General features: G+C 35.4%; 1 protein-coding gene across 1 annotated transcript in view; it reads right to left on the bottom strand.

Annotated features, from left to right (window-relative positions):
- DMD (dystrophin) overlaps window positions 1-25,631 on the bottom strand; it is a 1,674,912-nt gene that overhangs the window by 1,240,294 nt on the left and 408,987 nt on the right. Inside the window, exons 25-28 of the mRNA XM_088028834.1 lie at window positions 23,075-23,236; window positions 6,111-6,221; window positions 5,545-5,718; window positions 2,397-2,552 (exon numbers count right to left, since the gene is read on the bottom strand). Of these exons, the coding sequence (XP_087884960.1) occupies window positions 2,397-2,552; window positions 5,545-5,718; window positions 6,111-6,221; window positions 23,075-23,236 (603 nt within the window). The remainder of the gene's footprint in view (window positions 1-2,396; window positions 2,553-5,544; window positions 5,719-6,110; window positions 6,222-23,074; window positions 23,237-25,631) is intronic.

Below are 25,631 nucleotides of genomic sequence, written 5' to 3'. Positions count from 1 at the left end.
ACCCTATTATTAATGTTTCTCAATCTTTATTTTAAAAATAATTTTGTGCCCTATATTTTTGCTGTATTCTGTCATGCTATTAAAGCGAAGTATGATTTCTTAGTCATCTTTCATTTTGCTTTAATGATATTAAGTGCCAAATGACTAAATAAACAAACTTTCAAAAGTATATTTTCAGGGTTAAATAGGGCTTTACATCATTGGAAGAGTCATTCATTTCCTAATTATAATTCACTGGGGGCACTAACAGTCTTCTCACATCATTTTTATTGTTTTAAATTCAATGACTATTTCATGCAAAATTTACTTTTGCAAAGGCAAAGATTTTGTGCAAATTCTTCAAGGCAAAGGGAAAAGAAGGTCCAGACAACAGTTTATATTTGAAAAAAACAAAGAAACTACCTTTTTCCAAAATATACATTTTCTTAATAAAATGGTATCTATTAATACATTATTTTAATGTAAAGTCACAGAGGTCAAACTATAAACTTGGGTATAGAGAAAGGCTTTTCAGAAATTAACAAATTGTAGAATTAGGATTACTATTAGAGATCCATCATTTGATGTTAAATATAGAACAAGTGGCACCCGTAAAGGTCTATAAATACTAGAGGAGATACCAAGTGCAGATACAACTTTGCCCTCTGTGGTTATCTTTAACATAATGATAAACTTCTCCGGAAGGATTTAAGGGTCTTTTATTCCAGAGGTAGCTTGGTGTGCTATACAAGCTGGTGAAATGTATTTTATTTCAAGATTATCCTCATGCTTTGCTATTTACTGCGTATCAGTGTTCCCTACTTTTTGATCCAATGAGAAGGAAAAAACTTTGCCATAACATGACAGTTAGCTCTCTTTCAAAATATGTGAAATACAAATTCAAAGGTTTTAAAATATAAAGATAATCAACTAATATGAATAGTTAGTTATTCCCAGATTTCCATTTTAATCTAAAATTAACTTTCTCTCAGTGAAAAGTAAGTTGCAATTAGTAGCTTTAAGACCCAACCGTCTATCTGCTTACAGGGTGAAATGTTAGAAATCTGTGTCTGCATGGCTACTTCACAAATATGGACAAAAATTTATATTTGTGTCAAAGATGAAGTGACAATTTTCTCACTGATGTTATATTTAATAAAGTTGAGAACTTGAGCCATTAAAATATACTGTTTTCCCCATTGAACCCAGTAAAGCTCTTTCAGTCAGAATGAAATTAAAATGTATGCATTTTAATTTTTTCTGCTTTGGCCCTTATTTTATTTTATTCATCTTTCCCCAGTAAGCATTAGGAGAGTGAAACCATCCCTCAGTATTCCTCATTTAAAGATACTTGCTTAAAGGACTTAAGCTTGTATTTATTCGTAAATGGCCATAAATGCCAATAATAGAGAACTTTATTTGCATAAGTTTAAGAAAATAAGCATGGTATTTATTAATAAAATACACATATTCTCTCAAATACCACATAATATGTTAAGCTATCGCCACTTTTTAAAGAGAGAAATGATTATTTTATTACTATGTTAATAGTTTAAATCTTAGCTGAGCACTAAAAATATTTTAGAAATGTAAGGTAAATAATAGCATAGAAAAGGACAGGTCAGTCCTTGATGTTGACAAGTCATGCCTTCATGGCTACTTTTTATGATTACTATCATTATTTTGAACCATCAAAGTTTTAAATCTATAGGAAATATACAGAGAATATTTGACTTGAGCGAATTGAGATAACAATCCTAGTCATTCCACTGTTTTGGAAAGGGGATAGAGAGATGTAAATATCCTTAATTAACAGTGATACGGAATTGGCCATTGGACCCTATCAGGACAAAAATACAAAAAAAAAAAACTAATCAGAGAGCAATAGGACTCAACTGGCTACCCATTCTACCTTATTAGCGAAATGTGGTGGATTATGCAAGGCTTGCCACACAGGAAATAACTTCTATGGAATGTGACAACTCTATTACGCCTAATATAGTCTATGTGGAATGTGTCAACTCCACTGTATCTAAATGTAAGTAAGGTCATTAGTTTATAAAAGGCTCTAGCCTTCAAATCATCACAAGTAAATTTATACAATGAGAAGGCCAAGTTTAGAAATTGAAAGAAACCCTTTTAGAATTATCCAATGAGCCAATAAAAATCTCCCTGAGCTGTACATATTTTTTAATGTAGATTGGAAAGAAGATCCTTATTGATTAATTATTGTCTCTTAATAAGAACTGCACATGGGAATCTCTTTCTCTGACTATGTATAACTGTACATAGCTATCAATTGAGAGAAAATGATTAAAACTTTCTAAGATTATTTGTGCATCATCGCTGCCTCTTGCTTTGCCATTTCGAAGGAAAGCGGTAAGTAGCTCGTGTCTGTGGTTCCAGGGCACACGCACCTTTGCTCCCAGCTCATTATAATGCAATTTCAAAGCCGTGACTCTTTCATCAAGCTCTTTAGGGTTTTCCGTCTGCTTCTTCTGTACAATCTGACGTCCAGTTTTTATTACCATTTCCACTTCAGACTTCACTTCACTCAGACTTTTATACAAGTTCTAAGGTCAAACATAAAACAAAACATAATAATAAGCAATAGTGTCTGAATTACACTATAACAGTGAATAAAAAGAAAGAGAAGTAGAGATCACATTAATTGGCATTCCATGTTTACAGTTTTAATGGAGTAGCATTTTGCAGCTATGACCAATATCTAGCTTTTGCATTCTGTTGATTTAATGTTTCTATTTGCAATTATATGCAGACATACATAAATGAGTATATTTAGTTTTACAATCCAAGTTGAGAATGATTATTCCTAAAAGTTATATGATTTCTATTTCAAATGTTATATAATACTAGCTGTGAATTTGGAAAAATTCATTTACCCTTTCATCAGGTATTTATTGAGAGTCTAGTACAGTAGACACTACTGGATTCCCTAGACAATCAGTGGTGGCTAAGACAGACACATTCATTGCTATTCTCACATATTATAGTGGGAATAAAACATCTAAATTTCCAGATCATAATTTCAACATATATTAAGTCATATACAAGGAAGGAAGGTAATTTAAATATGTTAATTACATTATACAAATGTATTTTTTTAGTGGGGCTGATTAACTCAATATAGACAGACACAAAAATATTATTTAAAAACTTACATACATATCACAACCCTAAAGAACACATGCATTATTTCACAAAAGTACGCAGCTTTAACAAAGCCTCATGAAACAGGTGTCATCACACAAAGTATTTTCCTGGAAAGATATGTGTATGTATGAATGCGTGCACGCAAACACATATGTATATGTATATATATATATGTAGACAGGCATATATAATACTTTACATTGTTGCCTTAATTTTTTCAGTGGTAATTGTGAACAACTACCCTTTTTATTGGTACTAAGAAATAAAATTACTAGTAGGTGATTGCATCTTTTTTGGAATTAGAACAAAACTTCGGTATATTTTCTCTTCTCAGTTTAAAATCAATGCCCAAAAACACTTTTTTGTAAAGGCTGAGCAAATATCTTACTCATTAAAGCTACGTACATAATCTATTTCCATCTTGATCCCTTCTTTGATGGTTGTTTTGTGTTAATATTCCTTTACTAATAATTTTGGGTTCTTGCCTGAGCTTTCCAGATGATTTTTTTTATTTCATTTTACTTTTATCTTAGAAATTACACATATATCTTGGTATGTAGAAACATTCAATCAGTAACTGTATGGAGGGAATCAGCTGTGTGAATTTTGGAATCAGAGATATTTTCTAATGATTTACTCTTTAAACATTAAAAAAAAATCTCCGTGATTTACCCTTATGTTGAAAGTTCAAAGTACCATTAGTACCAAAGTACCAAAGCCATTAACACCATGTCATTCAGTATGCAGAGAAAGTATCACTGAGGGAGGGGAGTATCCTTTATATTTATTTGCGTTCCTTTTGGGAAGACCGTTTTTTTAAAGACTTTATTTATTTATTTGACAGAGAGAGACACAGCGAGAGAGGGAACACAAGTAGAGGGAGTAGGAGAGGGGGAAGCAGGCTTCCCCGCTGAGCAGGGAGCCCGTTGCGGGGCTCGATCCCAGGACCCTGGGATCATGACCTGAGCCGAAGGCAGACGCTTAATGACTGAGCCACCCAGGCACCCCAAGACTTTTTTTTAATTAAACAAAAATTTCTTGAAAAAGGTAATAATTACAGTGTATGCAATAGGGCATCTTAAGTAATTTAAAAATATATAAACATTGTAGAGAAAAGATATCCTTCCGGAAGAACTACTTGAATTGCTCCTGACATTTAAACCAGAACCCCAACCAAACTGAGCAAGAACTTGAAAATGTTTCCCTGTAAAGGGTCAGGGCACAGTCACAGCTGGTTGCAGGGAGGGTTGTTTTCACCTCATCTTTACTAGCAGACCAGTTTTCTGATGTACCATTAGAGACCTGATCATAGAATGGAACAGCTGTCCCTTTGGGAATATATTTAATCATGATGGTAGTATACTGGGGTCATTTTGATTTCGATTATTTTTGCATAGTTTAAGAGGAGATAGCTTCCTACAAATCCCTAATGTTGTTCGTCTAATATCAGCTAATAATTATACATTACAATGTTCAAATTTTCTTTTTCAGGGTGGGAATATTTATAATAACAAGGCCACTAAAATGCAGCCTGTGTCATGAAGTAATGTCACTGCATAAAAAAATTCCATAATTTCACAAAGGAATACACATATCTACAAAATTTGCATTAAAAGATACTTCCCCACTCACAATAATATGACTGAAATGCATCTAAAGAGTTTCTTTTAAATTTATGTTATGGAGTAAAAGCAGAAACAATACGTAAAACACAAAGTACTAACTAGATAACCTTTTTTACCTTCAAAGTTAATAATATTCAGTGCTTTTATTTTACGTGAATTTCTACTCTCAGCCCATAGCAAACAAAGAGTTATAATAACAGCTGTATTACTCTAGTAGATAATTCAGCCTTATGTTGTCAGAGGCGTCATCTGACTTGGCGAATTTCCAGTAATTGCAACAAAGGACACAGCTCATGATCCCACAATCCTGTGAAGATTTATGCTGCAGGCTAATCATATGCCTTCCATGTCTTTTTATTCTGTCTTTGAGGTCTGGTGGCATTTCAGTGCATGTCTAGCACTGATGTTGAATGGAAAGCTACTAGGGTTGGGAGGAAGAGCTCCATATTCAAAAGTACTGTAAGAATTAAACAGAGGGACTTCCTCTTATATTCTGCATAGTCCTTCAAGAATTACAGATTCAAAAAAGACACCTACAGAGGATGTATGCAAAGGCTACTATTTCAGTAAAAGTTCTTGTCTCTCAACACACCTGTGCTAACTTTTGTTCTTAATCTTAAAATTACATATTATTAATTATTATAGTTATCTGAAAACAATCTTCTATTATAAAGCAAGATCATCATCACATACCTCTTTTTTTTTCACATACTGCTTAATAAGGAAAGGCAAGGAGTAGCTGTTTATTTGTCCCAGAAATACGTACCACACAATGATTTAACTGTGACTGTACTACTTCCTGTTCCACACTCTTCATTTCCAACGCAGGCAAATGCATCTTCACTTCATCTAAAATCATCTTACTTTCCTGTAGACGCTGCTCAAAATTGGCTGGCTTCTGGAATAATCGAAACTTCATGGAAACATCTTGCAATTTTTTCTGTAAAGACAATGTAAGAAAGCACCTGTATAATTTCACATTCCAAACAACAAGCAGTCATATTTTTGCTAATAGATTTTTTTTATTCCTGAAGATATACAAGATTAAAAAACGTAAAGCATTTTTTTCCTACTTGTCTAGCACAAAGAATGCATACATTTGGGAGAATTCAGTAGTTGTTCTGAATGTGATACTAAATAAAAGGTAATTTATTAACCTACTTTATCCTTAAGATGTAACCCCGCCCAAGATCTATATTATTTATATATCATATTGTAGTTTTCAAATAATGCCCTTAATCCCAATTTTTTCTAATGACCAAGTTGTCTAATACAGACTATGTTTTAATACACAACTAAAATAAGTTCCTTAGTTTATGCAAGGATATTTACCTGCGCCACATCAATTTGGGACAGTACCCTTTGGGCAGTCTCCTTTCCCTGGTTATGTTTCTTCATTTCTTCTAAACTGATCTCATGACTTGTCAAATCCGATTGGATTTTCTGTTGGGAAGACAGCATTATTAGTCAGCATGCTCTGCGGGTTATTGCAAAGAATAACTCACTTGCCAAGAAGATGAAATTCAGGAACTCTCTTAAAGCATTATTACAATGTAGCCTCCTTTAAAATGACAATAGTTTTTCTTTTTTTACTTAGCAAAAGTTATCAAAAATGAAATAGCTTATTTCTCTCCTATTTGGGTTATTACAAAAAAGAAATTATCCTTTTGAGTCAGTGATAATGCATAGCTATTTCAGATAGTTTCAGAAGGAAATATTTATTTATATCTAATATGAACGACTGATATTTTTTTATCTTTGAATTTACACTCAAATCTGACTAAAGACATATATATCAAACCTAACTGTGACAGGATAAGATATAAAGAGAAAGTTCCATGTAGACAATATTCATTGTGATACTTGCTAATTCTGCACTATATTTCAGTTAAATTTCAGGGAAATTATGGATTTAGGAAAGTGAAGTAAAATCCTTTAATTGGCCTAGCTTTTCGTCTGTTGGATACTTAAGAGTTTCCTCAAAAGACTGATTTTTGAACTTTAAATAACTATAAAAATTGCTGTATTTTCTATACTGAGTAGACATTTTTTGATCGAGTTCTATTTAGAAGTATGTCTGTATTTGACTTGTACACTTCTGAGCCTGCTTCAGGAGTCAGTCAAATCATGGAGTGTGCAGAGACCAAAACAATAAATTCATTCATTTATTTCTGCCAGTTCCAGCAAAAATCAGCAAGTTGTCAAATTATTCTGATTTAAATATCAGTTGCTGTCAGATTATCACAAGTTAGAAAAGAATTAACTTATACCACAGTGCCCATAAAATTTTCTTGCAAAACAATATGTATGATGCATATTAGTATAACCTAATTTATGCCAACTGGAGTCAATTCCAGTACAGATTACTAGAAAATAACGTCACTTTGATTAGCAGTTAGTTACCACAGAGAACACAATCTTGCAATGAGCAGTGTGAATTATCCTAAGAAAATGGGTTGAGTGGTGAAGGAGTTACTTAGTATACAAGGAAATGTACACATATGCCTTAATATCATTCCTTAACATATTGATCCTAACAATTGTAAAGACAAAGTAATGACGAATTACTTAAGTAATTACAATTGTGGCATAAAATAATTAAGAGCAAGGACTCATGCAAATACATACTATATATATATATATTTTACTATATAGATAGATAGATAGATAGATAGAGATATATCTTCACTGGTTGAATTACTCCCTTGTATATAGATATATGCTATTCTCCAGAAACCATGGAGTTCGGGGGTTAGGGATCCATATAAGGGCGCAATAAGATTATTCACAATGTTATAAATGCTAAAGAATCTACAAAATTTAATGGGGGTATGTAGGACAGAGTAACACTTAACAAGGAAGTGAACAGATGTCAGAGGAGAGGTGATATTAAATCAGAACTCTGAATAATTAGTAAGCATCACTGGCAGTAGCAGATGCTTTAGGGGGAGGGGCTATGATTATGATATTTTAAGTGGAAAATGCTCACCCCCTCAAAAAAGTAGGTCAATACTAACCACGTCTGTGCCACATAAACCTAGCCGCTCCCAAGTCATAGATGATTAAAATATGGACAATGCTTATGCCCCATTAGGTCCATCAGATTCTCTCTCAGAGCTGCAGGACAAAGTCTGGCCAAGCTCTGTGGGTGCTGAGAATCGTCACATATGCAAGGAGACTGTGCTTAAGAAGTCCGCAGTTTACAGTGTCAAATGGGGAATAGCAAAGGTTGATGACTAGAATCACAGGCTGAAGGAAATGGGGCATTTTCCAAAGATGGCTGTAACAACAGTTCCGATACGATGTGCTCCTCTTACCACCCCCCCATTAAGAGGTGGAGTTTCTTTACCTCTTTAAACTTAGGTTGGCCCTTTGACTGCCTTGACCAACAGAGGAGGGCAAAAGTAGTATTTTGTCAGTTACGGGAAAAGCCCCTAAGAGGACGAGCAGCTTCAACTTCTACCTTCTTGGAACATTGACTCTTAAGATGTTCCCTCTTGGAACCCAGCCGGCATGCTCTGAGAAGCCCAAGCCACATAAAGAAGCGGTGGGTAAGTGATGCGGTGAATGATCCCAAGTGAGCTTTCAGCTACAAAGAACATCAACTCCTAGACGTGACTGAACCACCCTGGATGTCCAGTCCAGTTGAGCTTACATGCCATGGCAGAGCCAGCCAACAATTGCCTACAATCCCATGAGAGATCCCAAGAGATAATGATAAATTGCTGGTGCAAGTGACCAAAACACAGGCTCTAGTCCATTCCTGAGACAAATTTTATTCTTGCCCTTAGCTTCCATGAGACATCCCTATATACCAATGACAAACTTCTTTCCCTCATTTTTGGTTTTGCTTTAGTTAATTCAATTGTGCTACTTCTGCTTCGCAGTTCTAAGTAGTATATTGGACAAGCAAGGAGATAGAAGTTTTAAAAATAGAAGCATTCCTGATTGAGGGAAAACAAGGTACTCAGATGAGGTAATAAATGGCATGGAGAGTTTGGGAGAACTGAAATAATAGAGAACGAACACACAACGGCAGAAATATAAATGGAAAAGGTATTTAATAACCTCATGTCCCAAATGAAAAAAACTCTAATTTTTCAATATGAAGAGAAAGTTTAAAATTTTAAGTTCATCAGAATCACAGATAATAATAGCTTTACTGCTAATAGTTAATCTAATAATTAAGGAAACCTGCAATAAGAGAATGCGATTATAAATTCAGTAATACTTTGAAATGAATTTGAATTTTTCAAATCACTATATACACACATATATAGCTACATATGTGTATACTTTTTTTTTTCAAAAAAGCAGTGTGCACCTGTACAATTAGTATTTATTTTAATGTACTCTCAAACATTAGAGGGCCCTAATGAGGGCCAGGAGAGAGCCATGGAAAAGGAGAATTTAAGGGATATGGAGAAGAAAGAAAGCACCAAAGAAACAAAAGGAAGAGTCCAAGAGAAGGAGAAACAGAACAGCCAGGAAAGGTAAAGGGTGCCACTTCAATCAAGTGATGTAAGAGTTTTAAAAATGAGGGAGAAGTCAACAGTGTCAATTTTGAGACACGTCAAATGAGGCAAGTTCTAACAAGTGTACATTAGCTGGTCAATGAGCACTGTAACTAGAAGAGAGTCACTGGTAAGAGCAGAACTTAGCTTTTCCAAGGATGAAGCTTAAAGACCAGGAAACCCTCATCTAAAAAAGTTCAAATTATTTTTGAAGAATTTTGTCTCTCCACATAACATAATGTGGTCAATGAGGAACACATATGAAGGCTACACAAAAAGAGCCAAGGGATGAGAGAGATTTTTTTAAAAAAATAAGAAGATAATTGATTAGAAAAGCCCAGTGGGAAGCAAGAAGGAATGAAGAGCAAAGACCATTAATCAACAAAAATTACTGACAGAAAGAGAGGTGCTACTTTTTCAGAAGCCCAAGGTAAGACATAAAGATCATTTTTGATATAGAAAGGCAGAAAGGGCTTCTTACTTGATGCTCTGTGTAAATCAGAACAGAAGACTGTTAAGAGAAATCTGAACTTAAATTTCAGGGCTCTGGGGGCACCTGGGTGACTCAGTTGGTTAAACATCCGACTCTTGATTTTGGCTCAAAACACGGTCTCAGGCTTGTGAGATCAAGCCCTACTGAGCCCAGCCTCAGGTTCCTTGTTCAGCGGGGAGTCTGCCTGAGATTCTTTCCCTCTTCCTCTCTCTCTCCCTCTGACCCTCCCCCTGCTCGTGTGTGCACACACACGCACACACGTGTGCGCACTTTCTTCTCTCTAAAATAAATAAATAAATATTTAAGTCTCAGGGCTCTGATTTATCACTTGAGCACCAAACCTTTCTGAAGCTCAATTTTCTCATCTCTAAACTGAGGATGATGATGACAAGCCAGTAATGAAGCATTATCAGTAGTCCTGGGAAAATTCTCATGTTTGCAGTAGACAACTACACTGGTTTTGGTAAAAAGATCAGATGTTATAGTGTATGTAAAAATACCTGTTCAAGTTTGCACAAATATTTACTTCCAAATTGTGTCATTATGAATTATTTATTTTTAAGGAAGAGATTCTTTTGATATCCAGTGAGGAAGAGAGAGAAGAGGGTTGAGGAGGAGTCTAAAGGAAAGTGATGGAAGTCGCATAGTCATTGTGGAAACTGGGGATGGAAATTGATGAGAAAAAAAATAAGATACTCAGAGCAGAGTGCCCAAATTATGCATCTGCAACCGTATCTATCTACATGTTTTTGAACCCCTTCATTTGTCTAATACTCAAGCTAAAGGAAACAAATAATAGAGGAAAAATGAATTATACACATATTCCCTTAGTCTTTTATACTGAAGGAAATCATCCCCATCATCATCACCACCAAAGCAGACATCTGTGCCAACTTTTATACCAACAATTCACACACATACATTCATTTAACCACCTAATCAAACTAAGATATAAGTTTATCATTCTCATTCACAAATGAGGGTAGAAATGTTGACTTGTCCAAGGTAACATACCCAGGAAGTGGCAAACTCAATGTCTTCTGAACAACTATACTTCTTCTTAAATTATGATTCCAAAATAAATGTGTCCTCCATATGGACATTGGTCAGACAAGATAGAGAGTTCATCTCATTTGTGCATTAATAGTATTTAGTTTATGAATTCAATTCAATAAACAAGTTGGGCATCTACTAGTAAATTCCATATAGTGAGAACAAAACTACTGCCCCTATTCTTAAGGATCTTTTATTCTAGGAAGATAGAACATAGAGATATAAATTAAATTAAAATTAAAAAGCAGAAATACATGTAATATAATTTAAAAACCCCATGAAACAGGATAAAAGAGAAGAGGCACAGTCATTTCTACTACAGAATCTGGTAAAATTTTAAGAAATCGTCACAATTTAAATTAGATATGGCTGTGAAGGAGTTTTGGAGGGCTAGAGAATAGGAAAATGGGATCTCGTTCCAGGCTATGAGAACCATGCTAGCAAAGATTGGGTTTGGAACATGCAGAGTGTGTATACTCTGTTTCAGGGAAGGAAAAACTAGACGTGGGTAGAGTAAGAATTATTTTGGAGAGGGGGAATGCAGTGTGAAGCTACTGAACCTTAAGTTTCAGGGCCCCTTCCTTACGAAAGATTCTCTACAACTCAGCATTTAATTTTCTATCTCTAATTGGTGTAAGTATTGTTTTTTCTTAAAGACTGCCCCCTCAAACCTGCCTCCTGAAGCCTGGCATTACAAAACAAAGCCAAGATAACTTAAGTGATCGCTGAAACACGGGTCTTCTGATGATAAATTCCACACATGACTCATAAACAACAGGAACGACAATGACTTACAAAAACAGAACCCAAAACTGAACCTTTGTCACCAGGATATGCGAAGGGCCATGTAACATGTAAAAGGAAAGTTTGGCAACTTAGAACTCAATGCAAAGCATTACATGGACTTGAAATATTCATATTTATATCAAGCTTTTAGACAGTGTTGAGAGGCTGAGTGTCTATACTCTTAGAAAGATCATCACTATTAAAATCATTAAAATGGAAAAATTGGTTTTGAACATCATACAAAACTGGAATTTTATTATAATTTATAGGTAGCAGTTTTAGAAAAATTCTCACATCTATAGTCCTGTTCTAATTGATTAGAGATCTAAATTTTCTTATAAATTAAAATTATATGTGAAAAAAGCCCAGGGAGTAAATATATTTTGGAAATTAAGGATAAACGTGTCTGTTATACAGAACATCTCAGAATATTTCATATGATAATATACACTGTGATATCAAGAGGAATAGTTCTTCACTCAAATTACCCTTTTGCTTTCTCTCTCTCTTGCTCTTAAAGAAAAAAAAAAAAAGGAGGGGAACCTGGGTGGCTCAGTCCATTAACTGTCTGACTCTTGGTTTCAGCTCAGGTCATGGTCTCAGGGTCCTGAGATCAAGCCCTGTGTCAGGCTCTGTGCTGAATGTGGAGCCTTCTTAAGATTCTCTGTCTTGATGTTGGCGGGGATGCGGAGAAAGGGGAACCCTCCTACACTGTTGGTGGGAATGCAAGCTGGTGCAGCCACTCTGGAAAACAGTATGGAGCTTCCTCAAACAGTTGAAAATAGAGCTACCCTATGACCCAGCAATTGCACTACTGGGTATTTACCCCAAAGATACAAATGTAGGGATCCAAAGGGGTACGTGCACCCCGATGTTTATAGCAGCAATGTCCACAATAGCCAAACTGTGGAAAGAGCCAAGATGTCCATTGACAGATGAATGGATAAAGAAGATGTGGTGTATATATACAATGGAATATTATGCAGCCATCAAAAGGAATGGAATCTTGCCATTTGCAACGACATGGATAGAACTGGAGGGTATTATGCTGAGTGAAATAAGTCAATCAGAGAAAGACATGTATCATATGACCTCACTGATATGAGGAATTCTTCATCTCAGGAAACAAATTGAGGGTTGCTGGAGTGGTGGGGGGTTGCGAGGGATGGGGTGGCTGGGTGATAGACACTGGGGAGGGTATGTGCTATGGTGAGCGCTGTGAATTGTGTAAGACTGATGAATCACAGACCTGTACCTCTGAAACAAATAATACATTATATGTTAAAAAAAAAAAAAAGAAGAAGATAGCAGGAGGGGAAGAATGAAGGGGGGGGAATCGGAGGGAGAGACGAACCATGAGAGACTATGGACTCTGAGAAACAAACTGAGGGTTCTAGAGGGGAGGGGGGTGGGGGGATGGGTTAGCCTGGTGATGGGTATTAAGGAGGGCATGAACTGCATGGAGCACTGGGTGTTATACGCAAACAATGAATCATGGAACACTACATCAAAAACTAACGATGTAATGTATGGTGATTAACATAACATAATAAAAAAAAAAAAAGATTCTCTGTCTCCCTCTCCTTCTCCCTCTGCTCCTCCCCCCAGCTCATCTGGGTGTGTGTGTGTACATGTGCACGTGCACCTGCTCTCTCACCGTCTCTCTCTAAAAAAACTAAAAATAAAAATTACCCCTTTGCTTTTTTTTATCAGAGTACATTGCATAAGTAGATTTTGGAAAATCTATCTAATACACTTAATATATTCAGTAACAAGAATTCAATTCACTACTAAAAGTGTAAGATAAAAATGGATATGTATTTCCAATCAATTGTAATTTGGGAAGATTTTGTAACATGCATCGCACTCTTATTTAGCTACCATCTTTACAAATTAATTCCACAATTCTTACTTTCAACTGATAATTCATTTATAGTTTGTACTTAGGACATCATTCACCACCTACTTTATTTAACCTCATCAGATTATTATTCCGGAGCCACATAATTAAAAATTATTTATCATTTTAGGGCAAGTTTATTGTGAAATAGGTAAGTGATGTGCTTAAATAACAGAGTATTATGGGAACTTTCAGGCAGACTGGACAATCTCCTATTTTAAAACTCTTCCGATAAAAAAAAAAAACCACTATATCATTTTCCCTGATATTATGATCAATGAAAAAATAATACCATAGAGGAAAACACTGAAAATAATAAATTTAATTCAAAGAAAAAGGATTTCCTGGTACTTGGCTACCAGATCGGTAAGATCTGCTAAAAATGTAAAAGCTGGGGTGCCTGGGTGGCTCAATTGGTTAAGGATCTGCCTTTGGCTCAGGTCATGATCTCGGGGTCCTGGGATCAAGCCCCACATCTGGCTCCCCACTCAGTGGAGAGTCTGCTTCTCCCTCTCCCTCTGCCCTTCCTCCCTGCTTGTGCTCTCTCTCTCTCTCTCTCTGTGTCTGAAATAAATAAAATCTTTTTAAAAAAAGATGTAAAAGCTGTATAATTTGAGTTCTATTTTCCCCCAAGATAAACATCTACCAGGATATGGGTGAAAACTGTTTGAAGAAAACAAACGAACTGATCTTGTGAAGTTGTCAGCTTGGATTTATATAAAATCAGTAATTTCCAACAAAAAGAAAATGAAAGGAAGTAGCAGATCAGGGCTAATGATTTAGAACACCCACGTACACTGTAATAGGAGTTCTCAGTCTAATACCTTTCAGGATCACTCGATATTTTTTTCTTCATCAAGTAATATAAAGCAAATTATGACTTCACGCCACTCCCAAGAAAAGACATGTGACAATACTGCAATTATGTTTATAAGTAGCACAACACAGAGAAAGTAGGAAACAACAATGGAAATAGAAATAACCATTTTTCCATTAAAGATGATAAAGGGCAAATTATAGAGCTAAAAATTAATCAAATTTTAAGGACATTTCCAATATAGCACTTAACCATTAACTGAGAAGAGAGCAGGCCTTTTCACCAGGATTTACCTCATCAGATCATTCTCATGTATCAAATTAATGACAAAGTGGCAAGCAAAATGAAGCTGTAGCTGTTGAAAGTATTTAATGGAATAAAGGACACTTTCTATCAAATGACTGCTGGAGCTTTTATGATATCAAATAAAGAAAATGATTCCAGAGAAAATAATTAAAATATTTCAGAAAGAAAAAATATTAGAAGATGTCATGTCGAGACGATTAATGGAGAAATATAACACTATTAGATTAGTCATTTTAAAACAAATCACAATTCCGAAAAAGAAAAAGAAGAAGATAGCAGGAGAGGAAGAATGAAGGGGAGTAAGTCAGAGGGGGAGACGAACCATGAGAGATGATGGACTCTGAAAAACAAACTGAGGGTTCTAGAGGGGAGGAGGGTAGGGGGATGGGTTAGCCCGGTGATGGGTATTAAAGAGGGCACATTCTGCATGGAGCACTGGGTGTTATGAACAAACAATGAATCATGGAACACTACATCAAAAACAAATGATGATGATTAACATAACAATAAAAAATTAAAAAAAATAAAAATAAAACAAATCACAATTCCGAAATTGCACCCTCAAGAAGACGAAATGGCCACATATAATATGGACTCACAAAATTAAAGGAAGAAAATGTACTAAAGGATCTGGGATTATTTGTACTTTTAAAACATTTGGGAACATGAAAAAAAGTGCACTAATTATGGTAGTGGGCAAAGAATTTTGAAAAGTTTTAGAATATACATTTGAATATTTTGCTAAGTACAAAAGAAAGGAGAGATTCACACAGTTTTTTTTTTTTTAATTCCTGTTTGTAGAAAGATCCTGTAGGTTAATTAGACAAGATAGAAAGTATGTTACCTATAAATTAAGCTTTGTCAGATGGAGAAGTTTTGATTTTTCTCAGGAATACGCAACAGGCCAAAGAGCTTGTTGTATTATAACAACTTAATTAGAGGCTGTTTTCAGGTGTGTGAAGCACTTTGGAACCCAGTACATATTTAATGAGTTAAATATATACATAAATGTGATTGTGTGTGTGTGTATACACACATATACATATATGTGTGTGTGTGAGTTTATGCCATAATGGCAAACATTTTAATAACACCAAAATAAACTTAGCTTTTAACTTAGTTCAATTCTAAGTACTTTGGTGGAGCTTTGTGTTAAGAAATTTAAGAAATCAGCTGATGGCCATCTTCTTCTATCCCCCTCCTATTATTCTGATAGTAAATTTGGGGACAGAACCATTTAAAACCAAAAAAATGAACACTCTGTGGAATTATTATTCCCTGTAATACATCTGAGAAATGATGCTATTCATAGTTATAGTAATGATAATGATGGTAATGATAACAGAAGTCCACTATAAGTCTACATTTTCAAGCAATTATGATTACTTTTCAAATTAGGTAAGTTCAAGGACAAAACTTTGGGAGAAATCTGTAATACTACCTAGAAATTTGAGGAAGTATAGTGGCTACAGGTTAATTTTTTGCTTGATAGAGAGCTAATTATCAAGGTGGGGAAAGCAGATCTGAGGCAAAGTCCCAGCTTCAGTGAAAATGCTTTAGACATGGAATCCATTAAATATATCCCAATATGAACAACTGAAATATTACAATATTGCTCTGTAAGGTCTTACAGTGGACACCAGGATGGTCAATGATAAAGAGCCACCATTTAAGTTAATTCCAGGTTATTTAACATAATTCCTCACATTTCACCTTTGACTATACATCTAAACAATGGACTAAAAAAGTTGATGGTAAACTGAAATTATTTTTTAAAGATTTTATTTATTTATTTGAGAGAGAGAGAGGAAATGAGAGAGAGCAGGAGCAGGGGGAGGGGCAGACAGCGAGGGAGAGGGAGAAGCAGACTCCCCACTGAGCAGGGAGCCTGATGGAGGCTTGATCCCAGCACTCTGGGATCATGACCTGAGCCAAAGCAACGCTTAGCCAAACTGAGCCACCCAGGCGCCCCTGAAATTATTTTTTTTTTGATATACTATTTGAGATATTCTCTATTACATAGTCTCTTTTAAAATCAGCTTTATCGAGGTATAGTTTATCTACCATAGAATTCAATAAATGCAAATTCAAGAAATTTAACAAATTTAGAGTCGTGCAACCACTGCCACGATTTCATTTTTAGAACATTTCTCTAGCTCCCTCAAATGATCCCATGTGTCCATTTTCAGTAACTTCCTATCCCCATCCCTTCAATTAATAATCTAGCCTCTTCAAATATTTTCCTAAGCCTAAATATTTGACTTACCTACCTCATTAAAATATGGTAATGATCAAAGAAAACAATGCAGATGCTTTGAAAATAGTCGCTATTCACAGGGTATAGTCCTCGAAAGGACTGGAATACCTAGAAAAGCTGGAATATTTACTTTTCACTAATCATTCCTTCTCACGTGAAAAATTTTATTGTGTACTACTCAAAGTATTTTTAAAGCGCTGTGAAGTTCTAAAACTTGGCAGCATCATAAAGCACTATGACAAGATATTGTCATGCTATTTTTTTTTTTTTTTGTCGTGATACCATTAAGTCCCATTTTTAAAATTGTTCTTGATGATTATGGTATACTTGACTGGTCAACAATTCTTTGGTTTTCATCTTCCTTTCCTGCTATCTTATGGCAAGATGGCAAAATCCATTTGGGGCTTGTCCACTATTTAAAAAAAAAAAATAGCTCCTAGCACATTTGTCTGGCACGTATTTAGTGACTAAATGTGGTAAATCTTTGTGGAATTGAATAAATTCACCAAATACTTATTGAGGATCTGCTACGCAGTCCTGATCTTTTACAAATTGACTTTTGGTGGGTAGGGAATTGAGGTCCACAGGGAAAACAACAATAACAAAACTAATTAAAAAATAAACAAGGAAGTTTCAGGTAGTCATAAATGTTACAAAGAAACTACAGCAGTGCCTGTGATACCAAGTGTCATCTGGGTGTGCATTTTAGATTTATAATTTCACTGTCAGCTATTTTGGGAATAAATATCTGTTTGTATAAGAAAAAAAAAGAAACAATAGGTTGAATCTAAATTCAGCTTCAAAATATTCAGAGTACTTCAAGAGTCTTCACTGAGACCATAGCATGGCGCAGCTAGCTTCACCTTTTGTATTTAGAATGGGTAGTTTTTCACAACCAGATATGCTATAATTGAACTGCAGGATTAAGATGTACACTTTTGAATTTATAATATAAAAGACATCTATTTCTTTATCATTATACATCCTGTGAGGACATGATACTGTGCCATTTTTCGAAATATAGTCAATGATATGTAGTACATTTCTAATCTTTTGCATCTTCTGTAACACTTGCTTGCAATTATTTCCCACATTATTAAACATATTGAAATGGTAACAGTCATTATAAATTGGCGACCAATCAGTTCTATACGGTAACACACACAGGTAGCATTGCAATGTTAGAACAGATTTAAAATTAATTGTATTATGTTTATCATCATATTTATATTGCTAGGTAAAAAGAAAAGAAAATATTTCTGCCACGCCTATGTGGGGTTTAATATTAGAACCCAAATGTCTGTAATAGATCTCCATATTCTCCTTCTACGGTTAAATTATTCCATTATCACATAAATCCTGAATGAATTCTGCAATGAGGGTTTATACTAATTCATAAATCAGTGAAGTAGGCTGTAAAGTTAGACTGTTCTGAGTCGTTTGGCACTCAAATATGCCTATTTACACTATAAAAGTCTTTTTTTTTATCCTATAATGAAATCTTAAACTTAATCTGATAGACCAAAATCTGCATTTAGATCTTTATTTTTTAAAAGCCATTGGTTTTGATAGTCTGGAATGCTTACATTTAAAAATGGCCAAATATATTTAAACTGAGTTATAAGATTTAGCTTCCATAAACATAGGAAGACCTCAATTATAAATTGTTTTGATGTGTGGCTAATGCAGTCAGCTTAAATTAACAGCTTTCTTTAGTAAAAAGAAGATCCCTCTCTTCTATTTGTTGACGCTAAGTTTTAGCCACATTGCTAATGGGATGGGAAAAGAGATGGCAGGAAGAAACTTGGTCTATAGTGGAACCAGAGTATCCGAAAAGTCCCAGCTTGATGAGTGAAATATAGGAGGGCTTTCTCTATTGATTATGAAGTCCTCTCCTTTGATGATAATCTGTTTCCTAAATTGCCTTGAATTTTTTCCCCTCTACTCATGCACATAAATCTACTATGTGGGAGATGTTGCAAAAGATGGCATCAGGAATCTGCAGGACAAAAGAAATAGTCGAGCCACTGCAATCACCACTAGGCAGCCCACTGCTTCTTGTGGTAATCTTAGTGACGCCATAATATTCTCTATAAAGTGTGCATCATCAATGCTTCATTATACAGAGCATTTCAACAGGTACCCATGTTGGATTTTTCTTACATACTAGAGATTCAAAATTATGAAATTCCTGATATAATTGGAAAGAAAAACTGTAGACTGAAATACCTTCGTAATTTTAAGAACTGCAGACATTAAGGTGGTTATTTGCACATGATTATCTTGGCTCCTACAATCACTGAGAGGCACATCCAAGGTGAATGGCACATTATGATATGTGGAATTAGGGGACAAAGAAGAAGAAAATAAGAAAACCAAGCCAAGTTCATCTTCAAACATCCATGCTGAAAATTCTACTTGCCTGAATTAATTCATTTCTGCAGGAATTCTCAGCTATGTTTCCTCCTTTATTCATTTCCCATAAGAGTAAGGGGACAATCAAAATAGAAGAGAAAGTCACCCCAACTCCCTCCCATTGAAATCTCGACAATGTCATAGGTGTGAATATCAAAGAGTAAGTGGTGAGAAATGTGATGTGAGGAAAAAACTGTAGAACATTTCAGCCATGACCAATAATGAACGCTCTAAAGTCGTTCTCAACCTTTTCCACATGTGAGAACACTCGGGAGAATTTCCAATAATTCTGACAACTGAGTTCCCCCCAGAGATTCTGACATGTGGGTGCACTCTGGGAACTTTTCTTCCAGATCGTAGGTGCTAAAACTAAATCTGTGTTTCAGTATGTTCTGCAGGACACTTAAGGAGCAAATAACTATATTCATGATATGTGTTGCTTTGCAGTTATATAATTTGATGATTTTGTACTGTAAAATTGTTCTTGAAGAAGCACTCATTGGTTTTTTTATATTTTAGTCATACTACTTTTGAAATAGTTCTTAAGTTTCTGATTTCTGTACCTAGAAGATAAATTTTTCTATCTAGAAGAATTCCTCCCTTTTGCTTTACTCTATTTGAATCAAGAGGATGTTATTTTAATTTTGTACTTTAATAAAAATCTTGCTTTAAATGGCCTGGTATTGGGCAGTTGATGCTGTGGTTGTACGATCTAAGATTTTGGTTTAAGTGTTACTGACTGAAAAAAAATACTCCGGTCACTGTATGCTCTGATATACTCACAATATGTAATCCTACTGTCTCAAAGGTTAGACTTTACTCCTATGAGCTCGTTACTAAATAAAACAGTAAATATTTTTAATCTGATTTAGAATTGGGAAGGCCCAGTTCTATAATCATAACAGATAACTGATCAATGAACATGCTGAGGCAGTGGGGAGCTCATTTCTGCCCTATAGTTATAAAGGCAAATGTAATACAAGAACCCATCTTGATCTACGTCTCCTTTTATAAATAATAAGAGCATACCTGTTAGAAAGTTATACACATCGCGTATATGTTCGTAATACTGAGAATTTGTTATTCCTGAGAATCTCAATCTTAAAAGGCAGAAAAAGAAGGCTCTAGTAACAGATTTTAATTTGGCAGCAAAACTACCACTGCACCACACGGTGGAGACAGACATCCACAAATCTGTGTGGCCGGTGTGTGACAGGAAATCTGAGCACGTTATTTAAGAGGACCAAATACAGTAATGGCATTCTTTTTGTTTGTCCGGCTTCTCAGTGATACACTAAAACAAGCACTCGGTTTCGGAAAAGGGAAAGCTAAGTCTACCTAATCTTTTAATTAACAATGAACTTAGATGGAAATTTAAAGAAACAAGTTGTTTTGTATTAGTACAAGCCAGGAAAGTTAGCCCCCCATGATATACATTTAGAAAAAATGCCATTTTGGTGGCATTCTTAGTGGCTTCTTTGTCTGGCAAACTCTGCTTATGTTCTTACTTCACAGACAGTCTCTTTACTCTCTACTTGTCTCTTGCAAGAGAGTTTCAAATTGAGCTTCAGGAAATGTAATCCTTGAAGTAAATCTGAATACCTGATAACTCTGTTTGAGAAAACAATTCACTTGCTGTCATCTTAAAATAAAATCTTGGAGAAGAATGTTTTTCTTTCTTTTGGGTGGCCTGCATTTTCCAATATTATATATTACCAGTTGGGGGAATCAAAGTCAAGAATTATCTTGAAAATGCAGGTGCAACCAGAAATGCATGGAAAACGGATTTGCGCTTGTTAGTGCTGTAAAAATCCCCCTTTCCAAGTAGATTTGAAATTTCTTAATTGACTTGTGTGCTGTTATTTGCAAGTATTTTGAACTGTTATAATTAAAAACATTTTTACTACAGCTTTTTTTATTTGAAAAAATAAACAAAACACTTTATATTATGGTATTAAAAACTAGTATGTTATATTCATGTTTATGGAATCCTGCATTCATATCTAAACAAAAAAGAACACTCACAGTCCACAACCTTTTCAACTAAACAAGTTTTTTTTTCCTAAAAGCTCCCATTTGTTTCTAAGACAATAATAGCTATTGCATATCTCATACTTTCATATTGTTACTCATACTTTCATTCTGTAAGCCTTAAAAAAGTTATATATTTTATAGTACAAATGCCCAATTTTAATATGTAATATTTATATTGTTCAAAATTTCCCTTAATTATATTCAGAAATTTATGAGCAGTCTTTAATCAAACATTCCTCCAAGTTTAAGTCACTGAATTAAAAAAAAAAGAAACAACTCTGTTCTGCCTTTAGTTTATAATCATGAAGTTCTTCTCAACTAAGTAATAATTTCCCATTCCTGTCAGGTATTTTTCTAATTGGGACAGTCTTAGGAAGAGTTAATGGTTGAGCACTGGACTAATGTAAGCCTGAAGGAATGCATATACCAGGGAGCTTAAAATCCTCAACAGTGTTCACAATCATCTCCCATTTACGATTTACACTTGTCCCAGTGAAAAACTATCATGAGGATGCTGTCATCAGGATTCCCCTAAACTATACTTTCTTCAACCCCTGTTGCAATGGTCAATGAGGACACCCTGTGCCCTGGACTTTGTAAGCCTATCAAAACCACCTGTACCCTGCCCCATGTTCTCAGGGACTTTGTGGTCAAACTTTGACAATATGGTAAACTACCTCATGCTATTGTGTATAACGATGCTCTGGGTACCAATCAGACTATGATTCAGTGCACTATAATTGCACCGTAACCATGATCTGTAAATCCAATACTTAATCTAAAAATTCATTTTAAAATGAAAACATTCAGGCTTCTCCACCAATTACTGGGGAGAGGGCCCTTGGGATGGGTAGATAACCTAATGCCCCTCACATCTTAACTTACTTGTCTGAATTATCCGTGGTTATTGGATTCATAAAATGTACCTAAGATTTGAAAAGTAGTTACATTACCTTACTACCAGAAAATTCCAAAGATATTGAAATAAATAATACCTATTATACTTTACATATATTTAAAGTTATTAAAAAATAGAAATATAGCATTTAAAAAACTACTTTCCAAGGTGGAAGTTAATTTAGATATGGCGTCAATTTATTCAGTATAAAATTAACTTAGACTTATTTTCATTATTATTTTAACTCTCATTTTAGAAAAACTGCTTTAGCATATTTCATAATTTGGATTGAACAGAGTGGGATGTGTGAGTACTTGTGAGTATATATGGTATGATTACCAGTAATAAATGCAAATTTACATCTCAAATTTTTTGCTATCAACTACCTATGAAACATCACATGTAGAACAATATAGAGACCATAAGACTTATGATTCCAAAATAACAAAGATGAGTTGATAATAAAATATTTGAGACTGCATTTCTAATGGCACCTTAAAAATACCTTCTTTACAATTTACATTCTTAAAGTTTCCCTCTAGCTTAAGTATAGTTTGAAAATAGTGATTAACAGCAGACTTCCAAATGCTATTTCCCTGCCTTGTAAGTGTCTCTATTTCAAATTCCTCTATTACATACTTTAAAAAATAAATCTTAAGAGTGTTAACCTAGAGGTCTTTTTCCCTCCTACCTCCAGACAGTCAAATCAGTCAATCAAATAACCCTCCGTACAACTAGTTGACTCAATTTTAACTTAGAAATTCAGCAATGTCCTGTTCCGATAACACACCAAGTAACAGTATCTCATTCCCAGTTTACTTGCCTGGGCTTCTTGAGGCATCTGAGCTGCGTCCACTTTGTCAGCAATATAAGCTGCCAACTGCTTGTCAATGGAGGAAAGGGACTCCTGAATTAAGTGCAAGGATTTTTCGATCTCCTGGGCCGACTGGATGCTCTGCTCAAGCAACTTTTGCCTCCTCACGGCCTAAAGAATAGAAGGAAGAAGGAAGCAGTTCAATGTTTACTCACAATAGTTTTCCTGCAATCCTGCCACAAAGGAAATGAAGATTCTAGACTCCGTCATAATCACCTTTTTGTAAGATAGATTTCGCAGCTTCCTGCCACTCATTCAGCTCTGCTTATAAAAATAAAAATAAGAATAAGAAATAAGAATTAGCATACAGAACTACAGGATCCGGAATCTCTGCAGGACAAAAACCACAGAATTATGTATATCAAGGAATGAGGCTGGAAAAAAAAAAAAAAACAGTAGTGAAATCATCTGCGTCGTTGCAATCTGTCGTTCTCAGGCCGAATGTTCCTCCTGATCTCATTATATAGTTCAAGAGATTTGGTTTACTTAGAATAGGGTCATCGTCATCACAATCCAATTCAAGATGGATAATCCACTTCCACCAGTGAGACACATATACAATCTGTTCAGAATCAGCTCCTTTCAAAAAGAGAATTCCAACAACCATCTGGTTACGGATTTATTTTAAATACGATTTCTACCAGTTTTGCATGGGCTTCCCCCCCCCCCCCCCCGTTTTCTTTCACAATTTGGATTATGGAAATCACTTGTACAATTGGATCTGTGTTACTGCTGAACTGGAACAAATAATAAGTATCCTAATACAGCTGCAATTAATCTTGATTGTTACTATAGGTATGATTAAGGTAATTTAACACTTTCCAAATATAAATAGCATGCTGAGCAGCCTGCACAGTCTCCCTTCAAGGACCTGTTCACCTTTAGAAGAACAGTTCTATAAGTGAGGACTGGGACAAGCAACTTACTGAGAATTCCTTAAGTTACGCATCACAGCAAGCATCTGTCTGTATTATATGATGTGCAGACATGATTTTCTGGTATAAGAGAACTACCTGTCCCACAGACTATGAGCGGGGTTTTAAAAATGACCCCGCTTGTGAAGAGCACAGCGTAATATTGTCACATCACTATCCTATACACCTGAAGCTAATGTGACACTGTGTGGCAACTACACTTCAATAAAAAATATAAAAAAAAACATAAAAAATAATATATAGTGGGCTCTTTAGCTTAAAATGTATTAGAAATGCCATTATTCTTTAATGAAGCCAACTTGGAACATAGCATTACTCAACTATGACTAAAAGCTAAAAGAGCTGCTAAAAGAGCTGCAAGTCTTACACTACGACACGAGTGGGAGGGCATTCTTGGTATTTCTACCTGGATCATAAATCGTTCTCAGGATTTTGCCTTAGCCTTTCCTTTCTTCTCATTCCACCCACACCTCTAGTTTCGGTTAGCCCTCTTTCACTCACAACTCTCAACTCAGTCTCCGGTCCAGATTTCCCCCTCGATCTCCACACGTGCATATATATATTGCCCTTCTTGAACTCGACAATTCTACTTGGACATCCCACAGCAACCAAAACAACAGCATGGCCAAATATGGACACATTTTGGGGCCCCTTCTCATCTACTTCCTACCTCCCCAACTTGCTTTTGCTCTTGCTCTGTATTTTTCCCCATTTCAGAGACTGGCAATTATTCACTGATTTATTAGGCATGATTCTGGATATTTCCTCTTCCTCTATCATGTCTTTCACCATTTTGTGTTTAATCAATCAATTCCCAATCATTTCTTCTACCTCCTAATATTTCTTGATTCCATCCTTTTCTCCTGCCCACTGTCATTACTCTACTTGGGGTCATTACCATCTCTTGCCTCAAATACAGTACAGGCTCTTGGCTGGTATCCTACCCTATCATTGCCCATCTGTGACACATCTATAGTATATTCTTCCTAAAATGAAATGGTGGTCCTCTGTTTAAAATCCTCTAGTGAGTATTTTCCTGAGGATAGATGCAATACTCTTTAATATGGCTTTAAAGTCCCTTCATAGTCCCTGCTGGACATAGTCCTTGCTCGAGCTACAGAGAAATTTTATTTTTCATTCCCCAGCATACATTATGTCTTTCTTGATACTTGGTCTTTTTATTTTTTTAAGATTTTATTTATTTATTTGACAGAGAGAGACACAGCGAGAGAGGGAACACAAGCAGGGGGAGCAGGAGAGGGAGAAGAAGGCTTCCCACCGAGCAGGGAGCCCGATGTGGGGCTTGATCCCAGAACCTTGGGATCATGACCTGAGCCGAAGGCAGACGCTTAACAACTGAGCCACCCAGGTGCCCCTTGATACGTGGTCTTAAACATGCTACTCCTTTTTCCTCAAACAATTCCACCCCAACTTCCTTTTATTGGCTAATTTACCTTTATCCTTTAACTCTTGGAAACTTGGGTATCTCCCTCACCAGGTGGCTGTCCCTGACACCCTATGTTCTCTCTTGTACTTTGTATTTCTGGCTCAATATGTATCACACCATATTG

The sequence above is a fragment of the Eumetopias jubatus genome, unplaced genomic scaffold, assembly GCF_037043125.1.
Source record: "Eumetopias jubatus isolate StellerSeaLion01/CBP00866 unplaced genomic scaffold, mEumJub1_p1.0 scaffold_11, whole genome shotgun sequence".
NCBI lineage: Eukaryota > Metazoa > Chordata > Mammalia > Carnivora > Otariidae > Eumetopias > Eumetopias jubatus.
This window is presented reverse-complemented; position numbering and strand designations above follow the sequence as displayed.